This window comes from Phyllostomus hastatus, unplaced genomic scaffold, assembly GCF_019186645.2.
Source record: "Phyllostomus hastatus isolate PE091 unplaced genomic scaffold, TTU_PhHast_1.1 phas_scaffold_39, whole genome shotgun sequence".
Classification (NCBI taxonomy): domain Eukaryota; kingdom Metazoa; phylum Chordata; class Mammalia; order Chiroptera; family Phyllostomidae; genus Phyllostomus; species Phyllostomus hastatus.
In genome coordinates, this window is record NW_025334028.1 from 31405263 (window position 1) to 31427749 (window position 22487).

Below are 22487 nucleotides of genomic sequence, written 5' to 3' on the forward strand. Positions count from 1 at the left end.
CAGTTTGGCTCTTTTCACTTACTTTTTATATCTACTTAACTTTTAAAAATAAAGAATACAGTTATAATAATTGGTTTAGTGTTTTCCCCACCAATTCTAATATGTCTGTCAATTCTGGCTTCAACTGATAGATTGTTTTTCATTTTTCTAAGGATCTATTTTCCTACTTCTTTGCATGCATGGTAATCTTTGATTGGATGCCAGACTTTGTAAATTTTGTCATGTTGAGCACTGGATATTTTTTTGTATTCTTGTCAATATGCTTGGGCTTTGTTCTGAGATAGAATCTAAGTTAGTAGAAAACAGTTTGATTCTTTTGAGCCTTGTTTTTTTAGATTCATTAGGTAGAACCAAAGCCATGTTTAGTCTTTGGCTAATTATTCCCTGATACTGAGGCTACACCCTTCTGAACAATCAGTTCAATGTTCCGTGAATGTTTAGGTCTTCCAGTGTGGTTGATGGGAGTGAAACTGTACCCGATTGTGTGTGAATGTTCATACTGTTTCCTTTAATCCTTGTGAGTGATTTTTTCCTCTCGTCTCTGACAGTTTCCTCACATATATGCACTGTTGAATGCTCTGCTTCATAGTTAGGGGGACACTATAGATCTTTGGGTTCCTCTCTTCTCTGTGATGCTCTGTCCTGCAAACTCTAGCCGGCTTGGTCTTCCTGGATCCTCAACTCCATCTGCTCTGCTCAGGGTGTCTGCTAGGCTCCTCCACTTTTTGCACCACAGCCTGGAAACTCTTTTAAAGCATCGAACTCTGGCAGACTGATCTAATTTGTTTTCTGTATCTAAGGATGACTGTCCTATATTGCGTGATGTCTGGTGCCCTAAACCATATATTTTATCATTTCCTCCCAATTTTTTGGTAGTTTGAGATGGAAGGATAAATCTGATTCCTGATGCTCAATTTTGTTTGGAACTATAAATCCACCCTAATTATGAATATCAGACAGACTTCAATAATTTTCCACTTTGGGAGGAAAAAGTGGTACTTTGAATAGAAGTGGTACTTTAAATAAGAGAGGTTCTTATTGGAAAAAGGAACTTAAAAGTTGTGTTTGCATAGTACTTTACATAATATTGATAAAAATCCATTTATATCAAAGAATGTGGGAGATTATGGGGAGGGGTCTAAATTTGTTCTTGGTGCTGCTGCCACTTGGTTGGCGTCTCAATCTAACTAATATGCTGTGCAACTGAAATTAACACAAAATAATATTGAATGTCAACTGTAACTGAAAAATAAAATTAAAAGTTTAAGAATTTTAAAAAAGACTACTGTTTCTGGTGCCTCTAAAGCAGAAACACCTTTCAAGAACTGACATGCACTCACATAGAAATAAATTCATCTTTTTAATTTTAAAAATTATTTCACAGAAATGACAGCTTTGGATGCGGAAAGAAATACAGAAGAGTCTGGCATGGAGCCCTGGCCAGTTAGTTCAGATAGTGAGAGCATCATCCTGATATGCTAAGGTTAAGGGTTCGATCTCAGGTCAGGGCACATACAAGAACAAAGCAATGAATGCATAAATAAGTGGAACTAATCAATGTCTCTTTGTTCCTCTCTTTTGCTCTCCTTTCCTCTTTTTCTAAAAATCAATCAATAAAAAAAAATGAAAACAGAAGTGTCTTGGCATAGAAGTGCCTGTAATCTAATAGGAAAATAAGTCATGTGTTTATTAGAGGTAGCACAAGGGAAGAAGAGACGAATAGGTACATAACAATGCAAAGTGCCAATAGAAGGAATGTCATGGGTTATTAAATGAATGGTAGAAAAAATACCAATATGTTTCAGTTTAGAGGGATGGGCAATCACTAGCTGGGATGGTTTCATAAGGGCTCATGGAAGGAATAAAACTTATGCTGTGCTTGATAAAATTTCACTACACAGATTTTAGATTTTTACCCTACATGATTCATTGTGATTTATTTCCATATAATATTCATTTTGCAGAATTGCCTTCAGAAGTGAAGGAAAGTCTCAGGAAAGGGAAAGTGGCAATATTATAAAATTTAACACCCCCCACAATAAGAACTCTGAAACATTACTTCCTAGAGACAGATAAATTTCAATTGCCCCTGGGCTTTCCCACTGTGGTAAGTCCCACAAAACTGCTTCTAAACACTTACCTCACCAAGGTGGGAAGAGAGAGACATTGTGCAAAGGCCAGTACCAGTTCATCGAGTTCTTAATAGTGTGAGGAACCACCATTATTCTGATCATTACCTGATTCAGTGTACATGAATGATGGGCAGGAGATAAAGCTGTTTCAATGCTGCTGGGCACATTCATGTAAGACTGTAGATATCATTTTTCTGCTGCCTGTACAAGTCTCTTATAGGCTGGATGCTAAAAAAACTACTGACAGTGGAACTGCTCACCAGTGCAGCAGAGGGACTATGTCATTTCTCCTCCTTTCCAGGAAGATACAGAAGAGCAGTAGCATGCAGCACATACCAAGAGAAAGAGTAAAGAGAGCTGGTGAAAGTAAGACTCATGGCATTGGGCAAATGAAGACAAATCCACAAAGAAGAAAAGTACGATGCTGTGGTCTATGCTTCAGAGCAAAGGTAAATCTGGGTAAGTTCAAGAAAGCTACATGCAGCCAGTGAGCAGAGAGTAGTGAACAGGAGTCATCACAATTCGAACATAGTAGAGAAGCCCTCCCTTGCATTGTTTATCAGTGAGAGGCTAAACAGTCACTTGGATAATGAGACTTTCCTCTGGACTTGGTTGGATGGTGTTGTTCAAAACATGAAGCATAATTTTAAAACATGTTAAATAAAGCTTGACATTTTATTTTATAAAATTATATTTGTCATTATAATTACTTTTCAGAGTAAAATTTTAGAAAGTCTTATTTATTTCATTTCCTATATCTTATATCATTTCCTATATCTTACAAAATCTTATTTCTAATGTCAAATTGAACTTCTTTCTCATCATGCAAAGAACTTACAAATTTCCAAATACTATAAGTGCATGAAGAGAGAATTCAAAAATATTTTTAACTCTGGTGTTAACTTGCTTTTATTATTCCAATGCCAATCAAATATTTTACATGAAGAATAACTGTTGATAACTAAAGCCAGGAATTCCATCCTAGTTTACTTTCCTTTTAGAAATAACTTCCAATAAATAAATGAAATAGCATTATTGCACTGTTCATATCAGAAGTAGAAGTACATGCATTGCAGTGTGAACACCTAGATAGACACACACTCCAGGGGTGTTCACCAGGCAGTGTGACTACAGATTGAAACCCATGAGAGTCAGATAACCATACCATTAGTATTTTGTGAGTCATTGTGTATAATAATCATGCTTGACTTTTATCACCTCAAAAGACAGAGATAAATGAAAAGCACCAAGATATTATAATCACTATTTCAAATTGAAGCCAAATCTCCAAACTCAAAAATGTTCATAAGAACTTCCTTCATGTTCACTGTTCATTCCTGTATTGCTGATTTTGTTGATTGCCTTCTAGGTGACAGACACTGTGACAGTGGAGAAATAAGTGGAAACAGCCCTGGGCCAGGTGTCTAAACGTGGCTCTGCCATCTCCTGGCTCAGTGACCTTTGGAAAGTTACTTAGCCTCACCCTGGCTTTCAGGTTTCTTACTCGCAAACTAGATTGTATCTAAATTGCATTTCAGCTTTAAATTTCCATTTTCTTATGAAAGATAAATTTATTTTTATTTTTAAATCAGTGAAGGTATAGGAAATTATGGCTAACTAAAAGTTTAGGATGAATTAGAAAAATAGGTTAGGCTATGTTGTTAGTGAGACCATGGCCTCACTAACTTTTTGGGTTGGTCAAAAAGTTGTGTTTGTTTGTTTTTTTTCTTTAAGATGGCTCTAGTAGTACTTAGTTGTCCTTAACTTCCTTCGAAACAATTTTGTTAGATTGTATGTAGACAGCTGTCATATTGGCAGGCACTTAAAAAAAAACAACAAAATTGTTGAATTTTTGTGCAGCCATTTTAACATTGAAGAGGGAAGAAAATAAGCAATATTTTCAGCATGTTATGCTTTATTACTTTAGGAAAGGTAAAAATGCAACTGAAATACAATACAAGACTTGTGCAGTGTACAGAGAAGGTGCTGTGATTGATCAAATGTGTCAAAAGTGGTTTATGAAGTGTCATGCTAGTAGAGATTTCTCACTGGATGATGCTTCACAGTCTGGTGGACCTGTTGAAGTTGATAGCGATTAAATCAAGACATTAATTGAGAACAATCAACATTATACCATATTATAGCAATATTCAAATCAATAAGCCTATTGGTGAAAATGAAAATATGTGTCTTTTATTTTATGGAAAGAACTAAACAGACCTTTTGGCCAACCCAATATAATTCCCATTTGACCTAAGCTCTAAAACAGATTCATACCAACTCCTGCTGACCAACATTGCAGAAGAATGCTCTGATTCCAGATTTGGGCACGTGTGTAAAAGATAAGCCACACTTCAGCTGAGAAAGCACAAGCCCTACCAACGATAGTACTGTAGTTTCACCTTTCTAGACCAAAGGGCAACGCTGACATGTGCTGACTGAGGCTGATTTCCCATTACAGAAATGAATTGGAATCTCTCCAGGTACTTGGTGAAGTCAGAAGATGGAAATGCAATCAGGACAATGTGGCCCTTTTGGTTTGAGAATGGTGATAAGGAGAAGGTGAGGAACTGAAAGAAAGGATTTTGCCTACTCGAAGATGGAAGGTGTGTTCCTTACGTCCTAAGCAGTACATCTTGTAGCCATTTTCAGGAGCAACCTAGGCACAGCTACTGCATATTACTCAATGCCAATTTTAATTTCAACCCCCAAACAAGAGACATTTATTTTGTGCCTACTCTGTACCCGGCACACTTCTAAGGCAATGGGGATACAAGAAAAAGTTGCAGTTTGGCGGAGCTTACATTCTAGCTAGGGAGACAGATAATATGCATTAACGAAAAACTAAGTGCAGTAAGTGCCAGTGGAAAGAAGGCTATAAAAACTATGGAATCATGTAATGAAATAGAAAATGCGAAGGAGGAGGGAGAAGGGGAGTAACAATGAAGCTAAGACAGTTAGTGAGGCCAGGATGAGGTATGAGTAGTGAGAAAGAGGCAGCCTTACAAAGATGATGGGGAAATATGTTTTAGTAGACCAGAAATGGGACTCCAGAGTGTCCAAGGAACAGAAAGAAAGTTCAAAAGGGTGGAGCCTATAGGATAGAAAGAGAAGACATATTGTAGGTTCCTGTAGGTCATAAAAAAGTGTTTCGGTGTAGTTTCAATTGCTTTGGGAATCCATTGAGAATTTTAAGCCAAGAATACTGTTTATGTTTTAAAAATATTATAATGTTTGCCATGTATATCATATTGTTTGGGAATCAGAAAGGAAAAAATAGCTCTGGCTGGTATAGCTCAGTGGATTGAGCACGGGCCGAGAACCAGTGTCATCAGTTCGTTTCCCAGTCAGGGCACATGCTTGGGTTGCAGACCAGGTCCCCAGTAGGGGGTGCATGAGAGGCAACCACACATTGATATTTCTCTCCTTCTCTTTCTCCCTCCCTGCCACTCTCTCTATAAATAAATAAATACATAAATAAAATCTTTTAAAAATAAAGGAAAAAATAAATTTCACATTGAAAAATTTTGCAAAGCTTTTCTTTACTAAAAAAATAAAATCAGATCTTAAAAGGTGAAACATTTGATTTATCTGCATGTGTATCTGAATGTCAGATGTCTCAATAAAGGCTTAAACAAAGGCTTAACAAAGTATTCTTGTTATTTGACTGTTCTGTAATCCATGTTGTTAAAACAGTCTCCAAGGCAAGGAGTGATTTTAATAATGTCTGAAGGAGGGCCTCAGCCTGGGCTGGGTGGATGGGGAGTGGGAAAGGGGATTGGAGAGGAGTAGATAACATGGAATGTAAATATCAGCACAATCAATATTTATTTGAGATCAGCAATCAAAAACATGATTTATAGAAAAGTGTAAGAAGGGGAAACCCAGATAAATAAACTTATCCTAATAAATTAGAAGTATGGAATGATGACGGGAAATAAGTCTGTACTTTTTTAGAGGCAGAATAAACATCTTTTCTTGGTTTATTTAACTTAATAGGTCAAGATTTGGAAACGGATGATTATTAAAATACAGGGAAGTAATAGCCACTAGCAAACATCTAAATATTTTTAATGAAGAACTTGACCCAGTATAACATGTATGTGTGTGTTTATTTTTTACTAAATACTAAAATAATATCTTTCAGAAAATCTTCTACACAAAACAAAATAAGAGCAACACAAAAGGACAAAAAATTTTCTATGGCCTATATATTACCAAAGAAAACAGCTGTTTTTAACACTTTGTTATGTTTTCCAGTCTTACAGGGAGTTTAGTGTTGTACCTATCATTTCATTGTTTGCTTTTATGCCATAATATTTTTCATACATATTACATTATGTACATTTTATTATTTTTCTACAATAAGCCTATATTGGTTAGTAATCAAAACAGTTAAATACAGTAGCATAATCAAATTGATTACTATACAAGAGAAAAAAGTTGGTAAAATGCTTTTATATAAACTTAAACCTTTAAATTTATAAGTAAAATAGAAAATGAATTTTTATTTCAGCCTAAGTGTTATCTGAGCATCATTTTATCCATTCATTCTATTCATCACCATGCAATGCATTGTGGGGTTAGAAAACACTGTGAATGACTCTAATCTCAAAAGGTTATGGGGGGAAAAGGCACATATTATATTAAGCCAGTAGAAAATAATTCAAAGCATCCAATAAATAAGAATAAGACATATACAATCTAAGTTCTGTGGCACATTAGGACAATGAAAAGCAAGTTCCATGGAAGTGAGGTTGCTTTGCTTAGCCAAACACACTTGTGTGCCAGACTTCGTCCTAGAGATTATGAACACAAACAAGCATGAGATGAAATCCCTAAAGCTCTAGTGCTGCACTGTCCACTAGGGTAGCTACTGGCCACATGTAAGTGCTAAGCACCTGAGATATGGCCAGTCCAAAGTGTGATGTGCTGTAAGCATGCAACACACTAAATTCTGACACTATGGAAAAATGTCAAATACATTATTGATTTTATATTGAACACATGCTTTTGTTTTGAGTACATGAAGTGATGCTTTTACATTAAATACATTTTTTTAAAATTTTGAGTACACGAAAGAATAATGTTTTGAACATATCATGTTAAATAAAACTAGTCTGCCTGTTTCTTTTTAATTTTTTAATGTGGCTACTGAAAAATTAAATGTTACATATATGGTTCACCTTGTACTTCTATTAACCAGTGCTGCTCTGGATCTTTAAAATCTGAACAAGAAAATGGCAACTTAAAGCAATACCATACAACCTGTACAAAGTGCCAGGAGAGAGGAAGAGATGCTGTAATTGCCAAGCACCTATGACCCACCTGGCAGTATGTGAGGTGAGGGAAGAGTCTTAGCTGGTGCCAAGGAAGAATAATTGTAACTCTGATGGAAAAAATGAAACATGGAAAGGAGTGGGAAGACACGATGTTTTTGTGGTTAGTGATAATACTTAGCTTTAGACAAAATGAGTCACAAGTGATGGTGGACTATGCAAGTAAGCACAGGCTAGCATAGTTTGATCTTGAATCTCAGGAGAAAATGTGGATTGGTGATGAATTTTGGGAGTTGTTGGAATAGATGTGTTGATTGAGTTATGCAACGGAGGAAGAGAAAGAAGAGAAAATATCTGTCTTGTGGAGGAGCTACATTTAGAGGATGAAAGAAGACAATGGGGAGAGAAGAACCAAAGCAATGTCATGTCGTAGAAGCTAAGGGAGAGGGAGAGTTGAGGACAAGGAATGATTCATTCTTTTTTTTTTCTCTTTGTGCTTTTATTTACATTCATTCAGTCTTTGTTCATGAATCATTTATCAAACGCTCTGTTAGGCATTGTGAAAATTGCTGAAGACACAGCAATAGACATGGTGGTGAACACCGTCCAGTGCAAGGGAGGACGAGGGGAGAGGGCGATGGAGGTGGACAGAAAAATATGGAGAGTACAGAGCTTTGCACAAATGACAATTTAGCAACCAAAGCTATCAGTCCATCATAGCACCAAAACAAGAATCTGAATCAATCAAATGCAGGACCAGGAGGTTACTAAATGAATCATATAATAAAACTAACCAAATATTTTGATATTTAGTTTTGCCATGTAGATAGAGCCTAAAGCAGGGTTTATCAAGCTCAGCACCACTGATGTTTGGACAGGATGACATGTGAGGAGCCATCCTGTGCACCGCAGGGTGTTCAGCAGCATCATAGATCTCTGCCCGCTAGATACCAATAGCAACCACCTCCACTTCTGTGTCCAAGTCCTCACAATCAAAGATGTTGCCAAATATGGCCAGATGTGTCATCCTGAGAAGAGGTAAAATTGTCCTTCAATGACAACTACTGGCTTGAAGTAAAAATTCAGCAATTAAATATGTATGGTAAATAATATTAAAGTCAGACTAGAGGAGAATTCCTATACCTTTTGATAGGTTCATAAATGGAATTTATCTTGCTCACATAAAAATCCTTTGGTTGAATGCAGTTAGGGAGTGGGTATATGTAGTCACCTGAAGCCCAGACTCCTGCCATCTTTTCCATCTTCAGTGGGTGGCTTTTAGATTTCCCTGGGTGTCAACATCTAGCTGGCAAACAAAGGAAAAGCGAGAGCACAGGATCACACAGGTGGTTTTTATGGACACGTCCTGAAGAGAACATATCATTTCCTTTCACATTCCATGGGCCAAAATTGAGTTGCATTTCCACTGTGAAGTAGGCTAAAAAACACTGTCCAGCTATGAGTCCAGGAGGGAAGGGAAATATACTTCAGGAGCAATTAGCCAATCACTGCCAATAAACCAAGTTACCTGGAACCTCAAACGTAACTTTGTTCTCAATGATCAGATTTCAATGTCTACATGAGTCAAATGGATAAAATTGTTAGATTAGTCTCCATGTGTCTTATTGCCATGCAAAGGCATTGTCGCTTTAGAGATAGCAGTATTGAGTTTCCATTGCTAAAGAAAAGCAACAAGATGAATAAGGGGCTCTGTGCTGAAAGACACATATTCATTATTCAAATCACTTTATAAGCAATTGGGGGACATTAACAACACTGGCCTTCAGAGAGAGCAGGACAGAATGCTAAGTGTTATGACTGAAATCACAGATGGGCTCGGAATGTGCTGCCCAAGCTACTTCAGGAGAGAGACATGGCTGGCTCTTTGAATGAGAATGTGGGTGCAGATACTTCATGTCTATAATGTTGTAGTTGAGACACACAAAACATCAGTCAAGAAAATGAAATAGCTTCATTAAAATCATCTGAAACAATAACTTACTCAGTTTCTTGAATCTATGACTTATTTTAAAATAGAATAACAATCAGTTTGTTAAAACAGCATTAGTGCATCCCACTTCCTGTTCTTTTTTGTACTTTCATCACTTGAACAGTTGCCATAATTTACCTAATAAGCTAGGCAATGCTCACACTGCTTAGACGACAAGGTTACAAGCTAACAGGAACATACTCCAGCACTGGAGGGCAAAAAGTAGTATGTTAGCCACCCCAGCTCGGAGCATGTTGGATATGGGGACCTCCCCGAGTACTAAGAGGACTGACTGACCACCAGATAAACAAGTCAGTCTTCTATTTGGATCTTGAAGCACATTTTTTCTTGGAAACAATATTATAAATGTGATTTGTTGCTTATGCTACATGCAAAGGTCTATGTAGCTCATAATGTAATTAAAATGCAAAATTATTCATGGAGAAGTCTGGACTAGCCCATTAACAGGACTAAATTTCTTCTATTAGATTTGGAGGCAGGAAGATGTGGTTAAGTAGCAACTGGGGCTCATAATAAGCTGTCACTGGGTGCATAAAAAAGACAGCAAATAGAAAACATCTGGCACCAAGTACGACCATGAAGGTTGGTTTTGTGTCATTTCCATTTCCTTCACTTTTCCTTCCACCTCAATGCAATTCAAAAACATTCAATCAGAGCTGCAGAAGAGAAAAGAATCCAAAAAACAAGGATAGGCTAAGGAGCCTCTGGGATAACTTCAAATACACCAACATTTGAATCATAAGGGTACCAGAAGGAGAAGAGAAAGAGCAAGAAATTGAAAACTTCTTTGAAAAAAATAATGAAAGAAAACTTCCTTAATTTGGTGAAGGAACTAGACATACAGGTCCAGGAAGCACAGAGAGTCTCAAATAAGTTGGACCCAAAGATGACCACACAGAGACACATCATTATAAAATGTGAAAGTTTAAAGATAAAGAGAGAATCTTAAAAGCAGCAAGAGAAAAGCAGAGAGTTTCCTACAAAGGCGTTTCCATTAGACTGTCAGCTGATTTCTCAAAGGAAACTTTGCAGGCCAGAAGGGACTGGCAAGAAGTATTCAAAATGATGAAAAGCAAGGACCTAAATCCAAGATTACTCTATGAAGCAAAGCTATAATTTAGAATGGAAAGGCAGATAGAGTGCTTCCCAGACAAGGAAAAGCTAAAGGAGTTCATCATTATCAACACATTATTATATGAAATGTTAAAAAGACTTATTTAAGAAAAATAAGATGATCAAAACTGTGAACTTTAAAATGGCAATAAACTCACAACTATTAACAATTGATTCTAAAAAACAAACTGAGCAAACAAACAAGCAGAACAGAAACAGATTCATAGATATGGAGATCATTTGAAGGGTTATCAGTTGGGAGGGGGAAGGGAGAGAAAGGGAGAAAAGGTGCAAGGATTAAGAAGTACAAATTGGTAGGTTCAGAGTATACAGTGGGATGTTAAGGAAATGTAGTAGCCAAAGAATTTACATGCATGACCCATGGATACGACCTAAGGAGGGGATTGCCAGAGGCATGGGGGATACTGGGTGGAGAGGGGCAAAGGGGAAAATTGTGACCAGTGTAATAAGATAATCACTATACCTATATATATATATATATATTTATATATGCAATATATACAAATCATTATATATCATTAATACACAATTATATATGTAATATATATATCATTATATATACCAGTGTAATAAGATAATCATTATATATGTAATACATATAAATTTTCAATTACAGTTGACTTTCAATATTATTTTGTATTATTTCAAGTGTATAGCACAGTGATTAAATAATTCCATAATTTACAAAGTCATCCCCTCAATAACTCAAGTACCCACCTGGCACCATACATAATTATTACAATTTATTGACTATATTTTTATTCTGAAGTTTACTTGGTGAGGATATTCCCTACCTTCAGATTTGTTGTTATGGGTGGTCATTGTAGATTAAATGATAGTTAGCTAAGTTTTCTTTACTTGGAACTAAAAGCATAGCTGACTCATAAATTCCACAATAAATTTTCTCAAAATGCATAAAAAATTTTCATATCTCCAACCTATGGTAAGCTGCACCTGACGATTTCACACATGAAGACATGTCAGAAAATTGTGTAAAGAGATCTTAAGCAATCAAGCTAAGACCGTTGCAATATATGCATATAACTATCTTAGACCCAAATAAGAAAGATATCAGACAAACAAAGAATAAAAGAGTCACCTGAAAACCCTTTAAAAGCTAACAGAAATCAAATTATCAAAAAAGCATATAAATGTAGAGGTCAAGTAATTCACCAGATTTCCATCAATGATAAGGATAGAAATAAATGGGGCAAAATATTCAGAAAATAAAAAGAAATCACTGTATCCAGAAGAAATAGTAATATTTTGCCCAAGGTTTGTAACATGATTGACAATAAAGCATCTAGAATTAAAGCTTCCAAATAAGAAGTAAATATAATTTTTTCTCCAGACATAAATTTAATATATAATGCAAATAAATTCAGTGGGAGTCATAATGTTCATACAGAAATACATACATTCTGTTCACTGAAGAAATAATTTATCAAACTTATTAACAGATATCCCATTGTAAAGGCAATTGGAAAATAATTGCATAAAAATCTTTTGAAGCCTTGAGTAAAATCTACATATTTCCTGAACAACAAAAACAGTTGTTCTGAGGAAACTCAGAAGTGAATGAAAGAAGAAAGTACACTAGTGTGTAAACAGCCAATATTTTATCTGACCCTCTTTCTACTTGAGAAAAACTATTCTGTTCTGAGACTGTTTTCATTTGTGTTTTTATTCAGTGCTTTTCCATCCGCTGAAATACCTGGCACAATGTGGTCCTCAATAATAAATAATAAATAGTAAAACAACTATATTAGTTTTCTTTGGCTGCTGTAACAAATTACCACAAGCTTCATGGCTTAAAATGATGGATATCTTTTCTATCACATTTCTGAAATCAAGACATCAAAAATCAGTATCGCTGGGCCAAAATCAAGGTGTCAGCATGGCTATGCTTTTTTCAGAAATTGTAGGAGAGAATCTGTTCCTGCTTCTTCCACTCTTGGTGGCTGCCAGCATTCTTAGTTTTGTGGGTGCATCACTCCAGTCTTCCAGACAGTCGTCTTTAAATCTCTCTCTGCTGACTCTGCATTGCTTGCATCTGTGTACACAATGTCTGTCTGCCTTCCTTTTATAACAACACAGGAGATTGTGTTTAGGATCCACTCTGATAACAGATAATTCTAGGGTAGTCTCTCCATCTCAAGATTCTTGACTTAATCATGTCCGCAAAGACTTTTTTTTTTTTTTTACCATGTAAGGTAACATTTACAGGTTCCAGGCATGAGGATGTATCTTTGGGGGATGGGGAACATTTTTTGCCTTAAGACAAAAGCATGCCGAAAAGAGATAAATGAAAAATGCAAGAGATGCCAAGAAAAGAGTACACCAACAGAAGGAATCATATGGATGACTTTTAACATCTTATTGCAGTTAACATCTTTATTACCAAAGAAAACAAAAATTAAAGACAACTTTTTTTTAATTAATGTGATAATAAAGAAATCTTCAAATAAAACAGCCAGTGCTAGAAAGTGTAATTTGGAAAATTACTGGCCTTTTCTCTGAAAGAAATAATACTCCTTAAGGTGAAGAATATCTCTCTTAGAATTTTTGTGGGGAACATGATCCAAAATCATCACTGCTAGTATAATTCATTCGGACTCCTTATGGAATAAAAGAACATTAGGTGAGATATTTCCCCCCACCAAGATTATACTTGCAAACTTCTGTAGATACGAAAGAAGAAAGAAAGAAAATATTGCCAAGAACTTTGATACTACAGAGGCTAGAAGAAAATGCTGAATGAATTAAGCATTTTGGGAAATTTTATAATTCAGAATATAGACTACTCAGAAAATTTATAAAATAATTTTGAATTATTGTGGAACTATAGAAATTGAAACTATAACTATTATTTTTCTCCTGCTGTTTGTTTATTTTGCCATTGTCTCCCAATGTATTATTGCACATTAGAAAACCCAATAAAAAAGCAGTTTAAAATTATAAGAATAATAAATAACTTTCATTTTATTTTCCTTGCCTTTCTGAATATTTCAAAACCTCGACACACTAAGAGCAAAGCAAGGGTTTACATACATGCCTGTAAGAGTATTTACTAACATTTCCTTTAATGCCCACATTTTAGTTTATCCTATAATTTTCTGTCCAGTATATATATGTTCAAAACTAAATATTAAGCTTCTGGTCAAAGTGGCAGAGTAAGTAAATACTGTGCTTTCCACCTACCACAACTACACCAAAATTAGAACTAAATTATAGAACAACCATCATTGAGAACCACCTATCACTGAATTCCTATAACTAAGCTTACAAAGAAGAAGCCATATGGAGACTAATAGGAGGGGTGGAGATGGGACAGACAGGTTCCCCAGTCATGGTGTGGCAGTCCAGAAATGAGAGTGATGTCTCAGCTGAGGAGGTTTCCCCCTGAGGAGTGATGGGTCCCTACTCCACCTTGGGGTCCCCAGATTGGGGCTCCAGTGCTAGGAAGAAAAGTTCCCATAACATCTGGCTGTGAAAACCAGTGAAAATAAACAAACAGCAGTGTGAAAACCAGCCAAGAAGAGAGTGAGATGGAGAGCTGCTGTGGGTATTAAAAGGCCCAAGCACTGACTCACTCACACAGACTCACTCACTCTGAGCTCCATTGCTGGGGCAACCACTAGCAAAGCAGCGGGGACATATGTAATGAAGCTGAGTTAACTATTTTTAGGTCAAGGACTGGAAGGGAAAGGTCAGGGCATCTCTCCAGGGACAGAAGTGCTGGCAGGTACCATTGTCCTTTGTTGAGCCTTCCCCATAACCAGCCAGTAGGCACAAGGAGACACCACATTTCAGCTCTCCATTTACTTGGCTAATCATTCACTGCACCCTGGTATTTTTCTGAGACCCTGCTCCACCCAGCTCATACTCTCAACCCAAACGACTTCCAGCAGCTTTTCCACTCAAGTAACCTTCATCAGCTCAAGCTGCATCTTTCCTAGAATCAAAGGTGCAAAAACACCAAACAAGCAGCAGCTGGCCTAAATGTGCTTTATACTACTTGCAAAGAGGCACCAAACCAAACCCTAGTGGCAGCTGGTCTTTAGAACTATGGAAATTATCACTATTATTTTTCTCCTGCTGTTTGCTTATTTTGCCATTGTTTCCCAATGTATTCTTGCACATTAGCAAACCCAATAAAAAAACAGGGTTTTGTTTTTTTTTGGCAGCCAAACTTCTTCCAGGAAACTCTAAGCCCAGCACAGGTGGAAACCAATAGCAGATCACTTGGCAGCTTCTACCAGGTGGCCCTGGGCTGAGCAAAGATAGTAGCTGAACTTGGCTTGCATGAGAGACACTCTCAAGAGACCCCAATACCAACATATGTAATGGCTGGCTTCAGACCACACCAGAGCACAAGCTAACCAGCTCCACAAGTGAAAATTTTCCCAAGGGCACTCTTGGCAAACACCAGAAGCCCACTAAAAATGAATTCCACTTCACAGAGTCAATCCCCATGAAAAATTTTCTCCACTGGAGTCAAGCCCATTCTTTACAGCCAGTCAGCCTAAAGGTCAGTCCTACCGACTGACATGCCAACAGCAATAGAAGCTCAACTACAACATGAGGGCACATACAACCCAAACTAGGCACACTCTTGGAGCACCTGCCTCAGGTGATCAAGGAGACTGCACCAATTGATCCCATAGGACACCTACTACATAAGGCCACTCTGCCAAGACCAAGAGACATGGTAGACCTATCTAATACATAAAAATAATTACAGGGAATGAGCCAAATTTAAGGACAAAGAAACATGTCCCAAATAAAAGAACAGGTAAAAACTCCAGAAAAATAACTAAATGAAATGGAGTCAAGCAATATACTGGAGGCAGAATTCAAAATACTGGGTATAAAGATGCTCAGTGAACTTAGGGGAAGACAAATGAACACAGTGAAAACTTTAACAAAAAAACCCCCCGAAAATATAAAAATGGAGATAGAAGACAAAATAGAATCAGTCAAAAATGTCAAGTACAATAACTGAAATAATGAATTCAATGGAGAGAATCAACAACAGATTTGATGAAGCACAGAACAAAATCAGTGATCTGGAAGAGAAGCTAACAGAAAACACCCAATCAGAACAGCAAAAGGCCAAAAAAAAAGAATTAAAAAAATAGAATAGTTTAAGGGACCTCCAGGGCAACATCAAGCATACCAACATTCACACCATAGGGGTACCAGGAGAAAAGAGAGAGTGTGTTTGAAAATCTATTGAAAGAAATAACAATAGAAAACTTCCTTATCTTGGCAAAGAAGATAAATATACAAGTCTAGGAAGCAAAGAAGGTCCCAAACAAGATGAGTCTAAAGAGGTCCACACTAAGATACATCATAATTAAAATGCCAAATGTTAAAGACAAAGAGAGAATCTGAACAGCAGCAAAAGAAAGACAGTTATTTATATACAAAAAAGTTCCCATACACTGTCAGATGATTTTTCAATAGAAACTTTGCAGGTCAGAAGGGATTGGAATATTCAAAGTGATTAAAAGCAAGGACCTACAACCAAGATTACCCAGTAAACCTATCATTTAGAATTGAAGGAAAGACTTCCCCCAAAAAGAAAAAAAAATGTATGGGAGTTCATCACTGCTAAACCAGTATTATAGCAAATGTTAAAGGGACCTAATTAAGAAGAAAAGATAAAAAATATGAATAAGAAAATACAGAAAAGGAAAAAAACATCACTGATAAAGGCAAACATATAATAAAAGCAGTGGATTAACCAACTATAAAGCTGTAAAAGAGTTACAAGTCAAAGTAAGATCACATATAATTACAATAAGAAATACAAACACACACCACAAGAAGTAAAAAATAATAACAACATACATGAGTGGGGCCAGTAATATTGTAGTGATTTTATAATATGTTCAAACTTAAGAGATGATTACCTTAATATAGACTGCTAGAAACATAGCTTGACATATAGGAAACATAAGATAACCACAAACCAAAATCTACAAAAGATACAAAAGAAATGGAGAGAAAGGATCCAAATATAATACTACAGAAAGTCTTCAACATAGTAGTGAAAGAAGCAAGAGAATAAGAAGGGGACAAAGAAGAACTACAAAAACAATCATAAACTATTAAATAAAAAGGCTACTAATAGGTTAACTATTAATAACTACATACCCATCGATAATTACTTTATATGTAATTATATGGACCAAATGCTTCAATAAGAAAACAGAAGGTAGCTGAATGAACAACAATGATAACAACAACAATAAATAAGACTTATTGCCTACGATCAACCCACTTCAGATGAAAAGACACACAGACTGAAAGCAGGAGGTATGGAAAAGATATTTCATGCAAAATGAAAGGAAAAAAAGCTAGGATAGTAATACTTATATCAAACAAAATAGACTTTTAAACAAAGCCTGGAACAAGGGACAAAGAAGGGCATTTCAAAATGATAAAGGAATAAATTAAACAAGAGGATACAAATAAAAGCATTTATGCACCCAATGCAGGAGCACCTAAATATTTAAGCAAATTATGACAGACATAGAGAGAGAGAACGATAGTAACAGAATTGCAGTATGGGACTTTGACACCCCATTGACATCAATAGATAGATCACCCACACAGAAAATCAACAAGGAAACAAGAGCCTTAAATGACATATTAGACCCCAGGAGGTTCATTGATATTTTAGGGCATTTCAACCCAAAGTAGTAGAATATATGTTCTTTTAAGTGCACATGGAATGTTTTCCAGGGTAGACCACATGTTAGGCTACAAAACAAGTCTCAGTAAATTTAAGAAGACTGAAATCACATCAAGCATCTTTTCTGATTGCAATTATATAAATTTAGAAATCAATTACAAGAAAACTAAAAAAAAGCACAAATATGTGGAAGCTAAATAACATGCTACTAAACAATGGGTTAGCAATGAGATCAAGAAACAAATAAAGGAACACCTTGAGACAAATGAAAATTAAAACACAGATATCCAAACTCGTGGGATACAGATAGAGCAGTTCTAAGAGGAAAATTCATAGCAATACCAGCATACTTCAAGAATCAAGAAAAACCTGAAGTAAACAATCTAATCTTATACTTAAATATGAAAGAAAAAAGAGAGGGCCCAAATAAATAAAATAAAAAATGAAAGAGGAGATATAACAAGTGACACCAAAGAAATGCAAAGGATTATGAGGAAATACTACAAACAATTATACACCAACCAATAGACACCCTGGAAGAAATGGATAAATTCTTAGAAATATAGAATCTTCCAAGACTGAATTAGGAAGAAACAAAATTGGAAGAGGCTTATAACTATTAATAGACTTGAATTGGCAAACAGAAAAACACCTAGCAAACAAAAGCTGTAGACCTGTGGCTTCATAGGTAAGTTTTACCAAATATTCCAAGAAGAATTAACACCTAAACTTCTCAAACTATTCCAAAAAGATGAAGGAGAGGGAAGGCTACCAAACTCATTTTATGAGGCCAGCATTACCAGATACCAAAACCAGAAAAAGACACTACAAAAAAAAAAGAAGAAAGAAAGAAAAAATTATAGGCCAGTATTCCTGATGAACATAAATGGAGAACTTCTCAACAACATATTATCCAAATTCAGCAATTCATTAAAAAGATTCTGTGCCCTGGTCAAGTGGGGTTTATTCCTGGGATGAAAATTTGGTGCAATATCTGTAAATCAATGTTTGTCACACACTACATTATCAAAGAATACAAATCATATAATCATATCAATAGATATAGAAAAAAATAACAAATGTTGCTACTAAATGTAGCAACTACTCAATAGTACCTCCTATCTGGGACATTCACTATGTGTGTCCCCATCCCGAGGCTCTGAAAGAATGGAATATAGTGAAAACACTTTTCAACTTTTTCTAACCCAGCACTGCCTGCTCTGTATGTCTGTTAATACTCACGGATTGACCAAGTTTTTCCATAGTTACTTAACCTTTAAACATTTCTCCTCTTCAGAGAACAGAGGCAGTGAGTTAGATATATGGACTTTGCACTCAGACAATCTGGGATCAAACCTTAATTCAGTTATTTACCAGTTGTATGACCTTGAGTAAATGATTTGACTTTTTCAAATGTCAGTTGTCCCATTTCTAAAATGGCCATCGTAATAGTACCTTTCTTAGTGAGTTGCTGGGAAAATTTAAGTAACTTCTATGAAATACTTAGCCTAGTACCTGGCATATAGAAAGTTCTCAAATTTTTTTATAATTATTATTGTATTGCTACTATACAATGTATACAGAAAGGGCTGAGGTGTCTACATTTTAGCTACTCATAAATAGGACGGCATTCTGTGCCCCCCCCATGACTTTGTCATTCAGAAGCGACAGGTTTGCACAGGTAATGAATCTCTTAGTCTGCCTCCCTTCCCATTAGAATCTGTTCCAAATGTGATCTATCACATCAAAGTCTAAAGAAAATCTCGCTTGGAAGCAAATTCCAGAGATAAATTTATCTACTCCAGTTCAGTTATCTAACCTAACAAGATTACAAAACAAATTTACCTTCCTTATAGCTCTGATTCTTCAGTCCTTTCCCCTTCTGTATCTCTCTTTTCTTCTTTGGCTTTCAGGTCCAGTACTGCTTTGGCTAATTTCTCTGTGTTTCCCCCTCTCTTTCATCCAGCATCCACTGTACTCATTTAAGGTTACCTGGCTATGTTTACTAATCCACCAGTTCAACAAATACTTACTGAAAACTTAAGTGGGTCTTGAGTTTCTGTATCACTGGGAGCATCTAGTTCCAGGATACGACTTTGGCAAAGGTCAGAATCTGAATATTTACATAATGTGAAAAAGAATACAAAGAAAACACTTCGCTTCTTTAGCAAACTACCTGGTAAAATAGCTGACAATCAAGAAGCCCTTTGGTTAGGAGAGAGATTGTGCGCACAGCAGGAAGAAGCGAGACCCAGTGACAAAGGTTGAGTTTTTCTATTGCAGGCACACCTCTTGCCCAAATGTTTTCCAGAAAGCTGCTGACAGAGCTTTGGCCAAGGATCATCCTCATGTCGGCTGATAAACTAAGCCCTGTTTTATATTTAACTCCCTCCAATGACAGAGGGGTGGGGTGAGGATGCTCTGTTTATAAGGAAGCCGCGAGAATTCTCTCTTCAGTCCTCTTCCTGGGGCCCAGCCACTCTGCTACCCCGCCCCCCCGTTTCCGCATTCATCCTTCAGTGGCTGGGCTGAACTTGCAGGGAGAGGAGACGAAAGAAGCCAGAAAGAGGTGCGGGAAAAGCGAAAACAGGCTGCCAAACCAAGGCATTCCTTCCAAGTTAAAAAGGAAGTCTGCTGACTTTAGCTACATTTAACCTCCTCTCGTGTGTAACATTTGACTTTGGGAACAAAAATGAACTTTGCGGAGGGAGAAGACTCGAAGAGATACTGCATCAAAACGAAACATGTGGCCATCATCTGTGCAGTGGTGGTGGGTGTAGGGCTGATAGTAGGACTTTCTGTTGGCTTGACCAGATCGTGTCCTCTCCCAGAAGATGCCCCTTCCCCCAGTCCACCCACGGCGAGCCCTCCCCAGGACCAGGGGGCCTGCCCTGCAAGTGCCGATGAAAGCGGAGCCTGGACGAATTTCAGGCTGCCAGACTTCATCATCCCGGTGCACTACGATCTGGAGGTGAAGCCGGTGATGGAGGAGGACACCTACACGGGCAATGTGACCATCGAAATCAATGTCACCAAGGCCACCCGGCACCTGTGGCTGCACCTCCGGGACACCAGGATCACCCAGATCCCGGTGCTGAGGCGGCCCTCAGGGACGCAGGTGGCAGTCCAGCGGTGCTTCGAGTACAAAAAGCAAGAGTATGTGGTGGTGGAAGCACAGGAAGAGCTTACACCCAGCGACAACGAGGGTTTCTACCGCTTGACCATGAACTTCGCCGGCTGGCTGAATGGCTCGCTCGTGGGGTTTTACAGAACGACCTACGTGGAGAAAGGACAAATCAAGTAAATATTAATTTTTGCTCTATTTACCCTAAACTCACATATTTGCTTTCCATTTCTTTTTCTTTCTTTTTCACTTTCCACCTTTAAATTATTTTGTTGGCCTCATCTTTATCTAAACTTGGTGTCTGGGAAACAAAAATTATTGCCCTGTCCTATTTTCAGAGCCTGTCATAAAACTTGAGAGTGCTAAGTGAGCTGCACAGAGCGAAAAAAAAATCATTGCAAATCTTTCATTCCATTAGGAAAAATCATAATGTACTGAACTCTATCCTTAATATTTAGTATAAACTAAGATTTGTAAAATATGTGTATTTGATAAATTTAAGTGGTGATATTCTTGGGCTCTATGGCAATGATTTTAAACAACCTTTAAAATGCTATTATACTAAATTTAAGTGAAAGTCAGCACATGCCAATTATAATTGTGACTGTTTTATTGGAGAAAAGACATTGAAAGAGTAAGTAATATTCATGGAATTGTCTTTGTATATCCATCTGGAAATGAAGGCAGGACTGTGCCCTTTTATTTCATATGGCCAGAACCATTTACAAATAAGCAATAAATCCTCAGTGAGTCCACATAACAGTGGCAAAACAGTTAAATCTTTGCAGTTATTGCCTGTAATGCAATATGCATGTAACAGAAAATTCTATTAAGGACATAAAAAGGTATATAATTAAGGACATAAAAATGTTTTTCCTCCCCAGTCTTTCAAGTGTGTGCATGAACACACAAGTTCATTTCCTGATGGTTACTTGTCTTGGTAATCAATCAGAGGTTATTATTAGAGCTGCATTGAAGGCAGAAAGTCAAGGATCTTAATAAACCTTCACACTGTGGGTGTGGCCCTATATCAGGGAAGAAGTCTACACCTGAGGTGTAACTGAACTTGAAACTGCTTTAGCCTTTGCTTACTTGGATTCTGAACAGGTAGTGATTAAGAAACCTTAGTGTCACAGTTCACAAAAGTGAAACTGGGGCCAGCTCACTGGGGTCAGCTCACAGATCCTTCAGCACCTTTTTCTTATGTTGTTTTAAGCATCTTCCAGAGCAAAGCAAACGTTTTGATCAAAATTCTTTCTGTTGTTTGTCAGAGACACTCAAGGACTAAAATAAATATTTCAATAGCCCTATCTTACTGTGGTACACTAATACATTGAGTAGAAATGCTAGTTTGAAAAAAATATTTGAAGAAGGATGCTTGATGGTGTATCTTAATATCACTAGTAACAAAACAAAGTATTGTTTACATTTTTCTGTTCATAAAAATTACAAATGTTGAAAGCATAAAAAGCTATTAAAAAAGAAAATAAAAAGAAACGATAAGTACTTTCACCATCCAGTGGTAACCCTGTTAATATGTTAATGTAATTCTGGCATTTTTCTAGGCAATCAAAACTGTAATTATATTATTTCTCTAATCTAGAATCTTTGTTTAATTATATTTTATTGATTATATTATTACAGTTGTCCTGATTTTTCCCCATTTGTCCATGTCCACCCAGATGGTTGCCAGTTGTGGGGGGGGGGCTCACTCCCTCAGGTAATACCCCCACCGAAGTTCATGTTCGTGGATCACGTGTATAAGTTCTTTGGCTACTCCATTTCTTATACTGTACTTTACATTTCCATGGCTATTCTGTAATTACCTATTTTGTACTTTATAATCCCCTCACCTCCCAACCCATTCCCCCATGTACCCTTCCATCTGGCAACCATCAAAACACTCTGCATATCCATGACTCTGTCTCTGTTCTTCTTGTTTTTTAGATTCAGCTATTGATAGATACATATTTTTTTGCCATTTAATAGTTCATAGTTTTGATCTCCTTTTTCCTATATAAGTCCCTTTAACATTTAATATAATAATGGTTTGGTGATGATGAACTCCTTTAGTTTTTTCTTGTCTGAGAAGCTCTTTATCTGT

General features: G+C 36.7%; 1 protein-coding gene across 1 annotated transcript in view; it reads left to right on the forward strand.

The window, feature by feature from the left end:
* The first annotated feature begins 19706 nt into the window (after window positions 1-19706).
* Window positions 19707-22487, forward strand: part of LOC123806888 (glutamyl aminopeptidase) — an 87353-nt gene continuing 84572 nt past the window's right edge. The window contains exon 1 of the mRNA XM_045820336.1: window positions 19707-20559. Within this exon, the coding sequence (XP_045676292.1) occupies window positions 19952-20559 (608 nt within the window). The 5' untranslated portion in view covers window positions 19707-19951. The remainder of the gene's footprint in view (window positions 20560-22487) is intronic.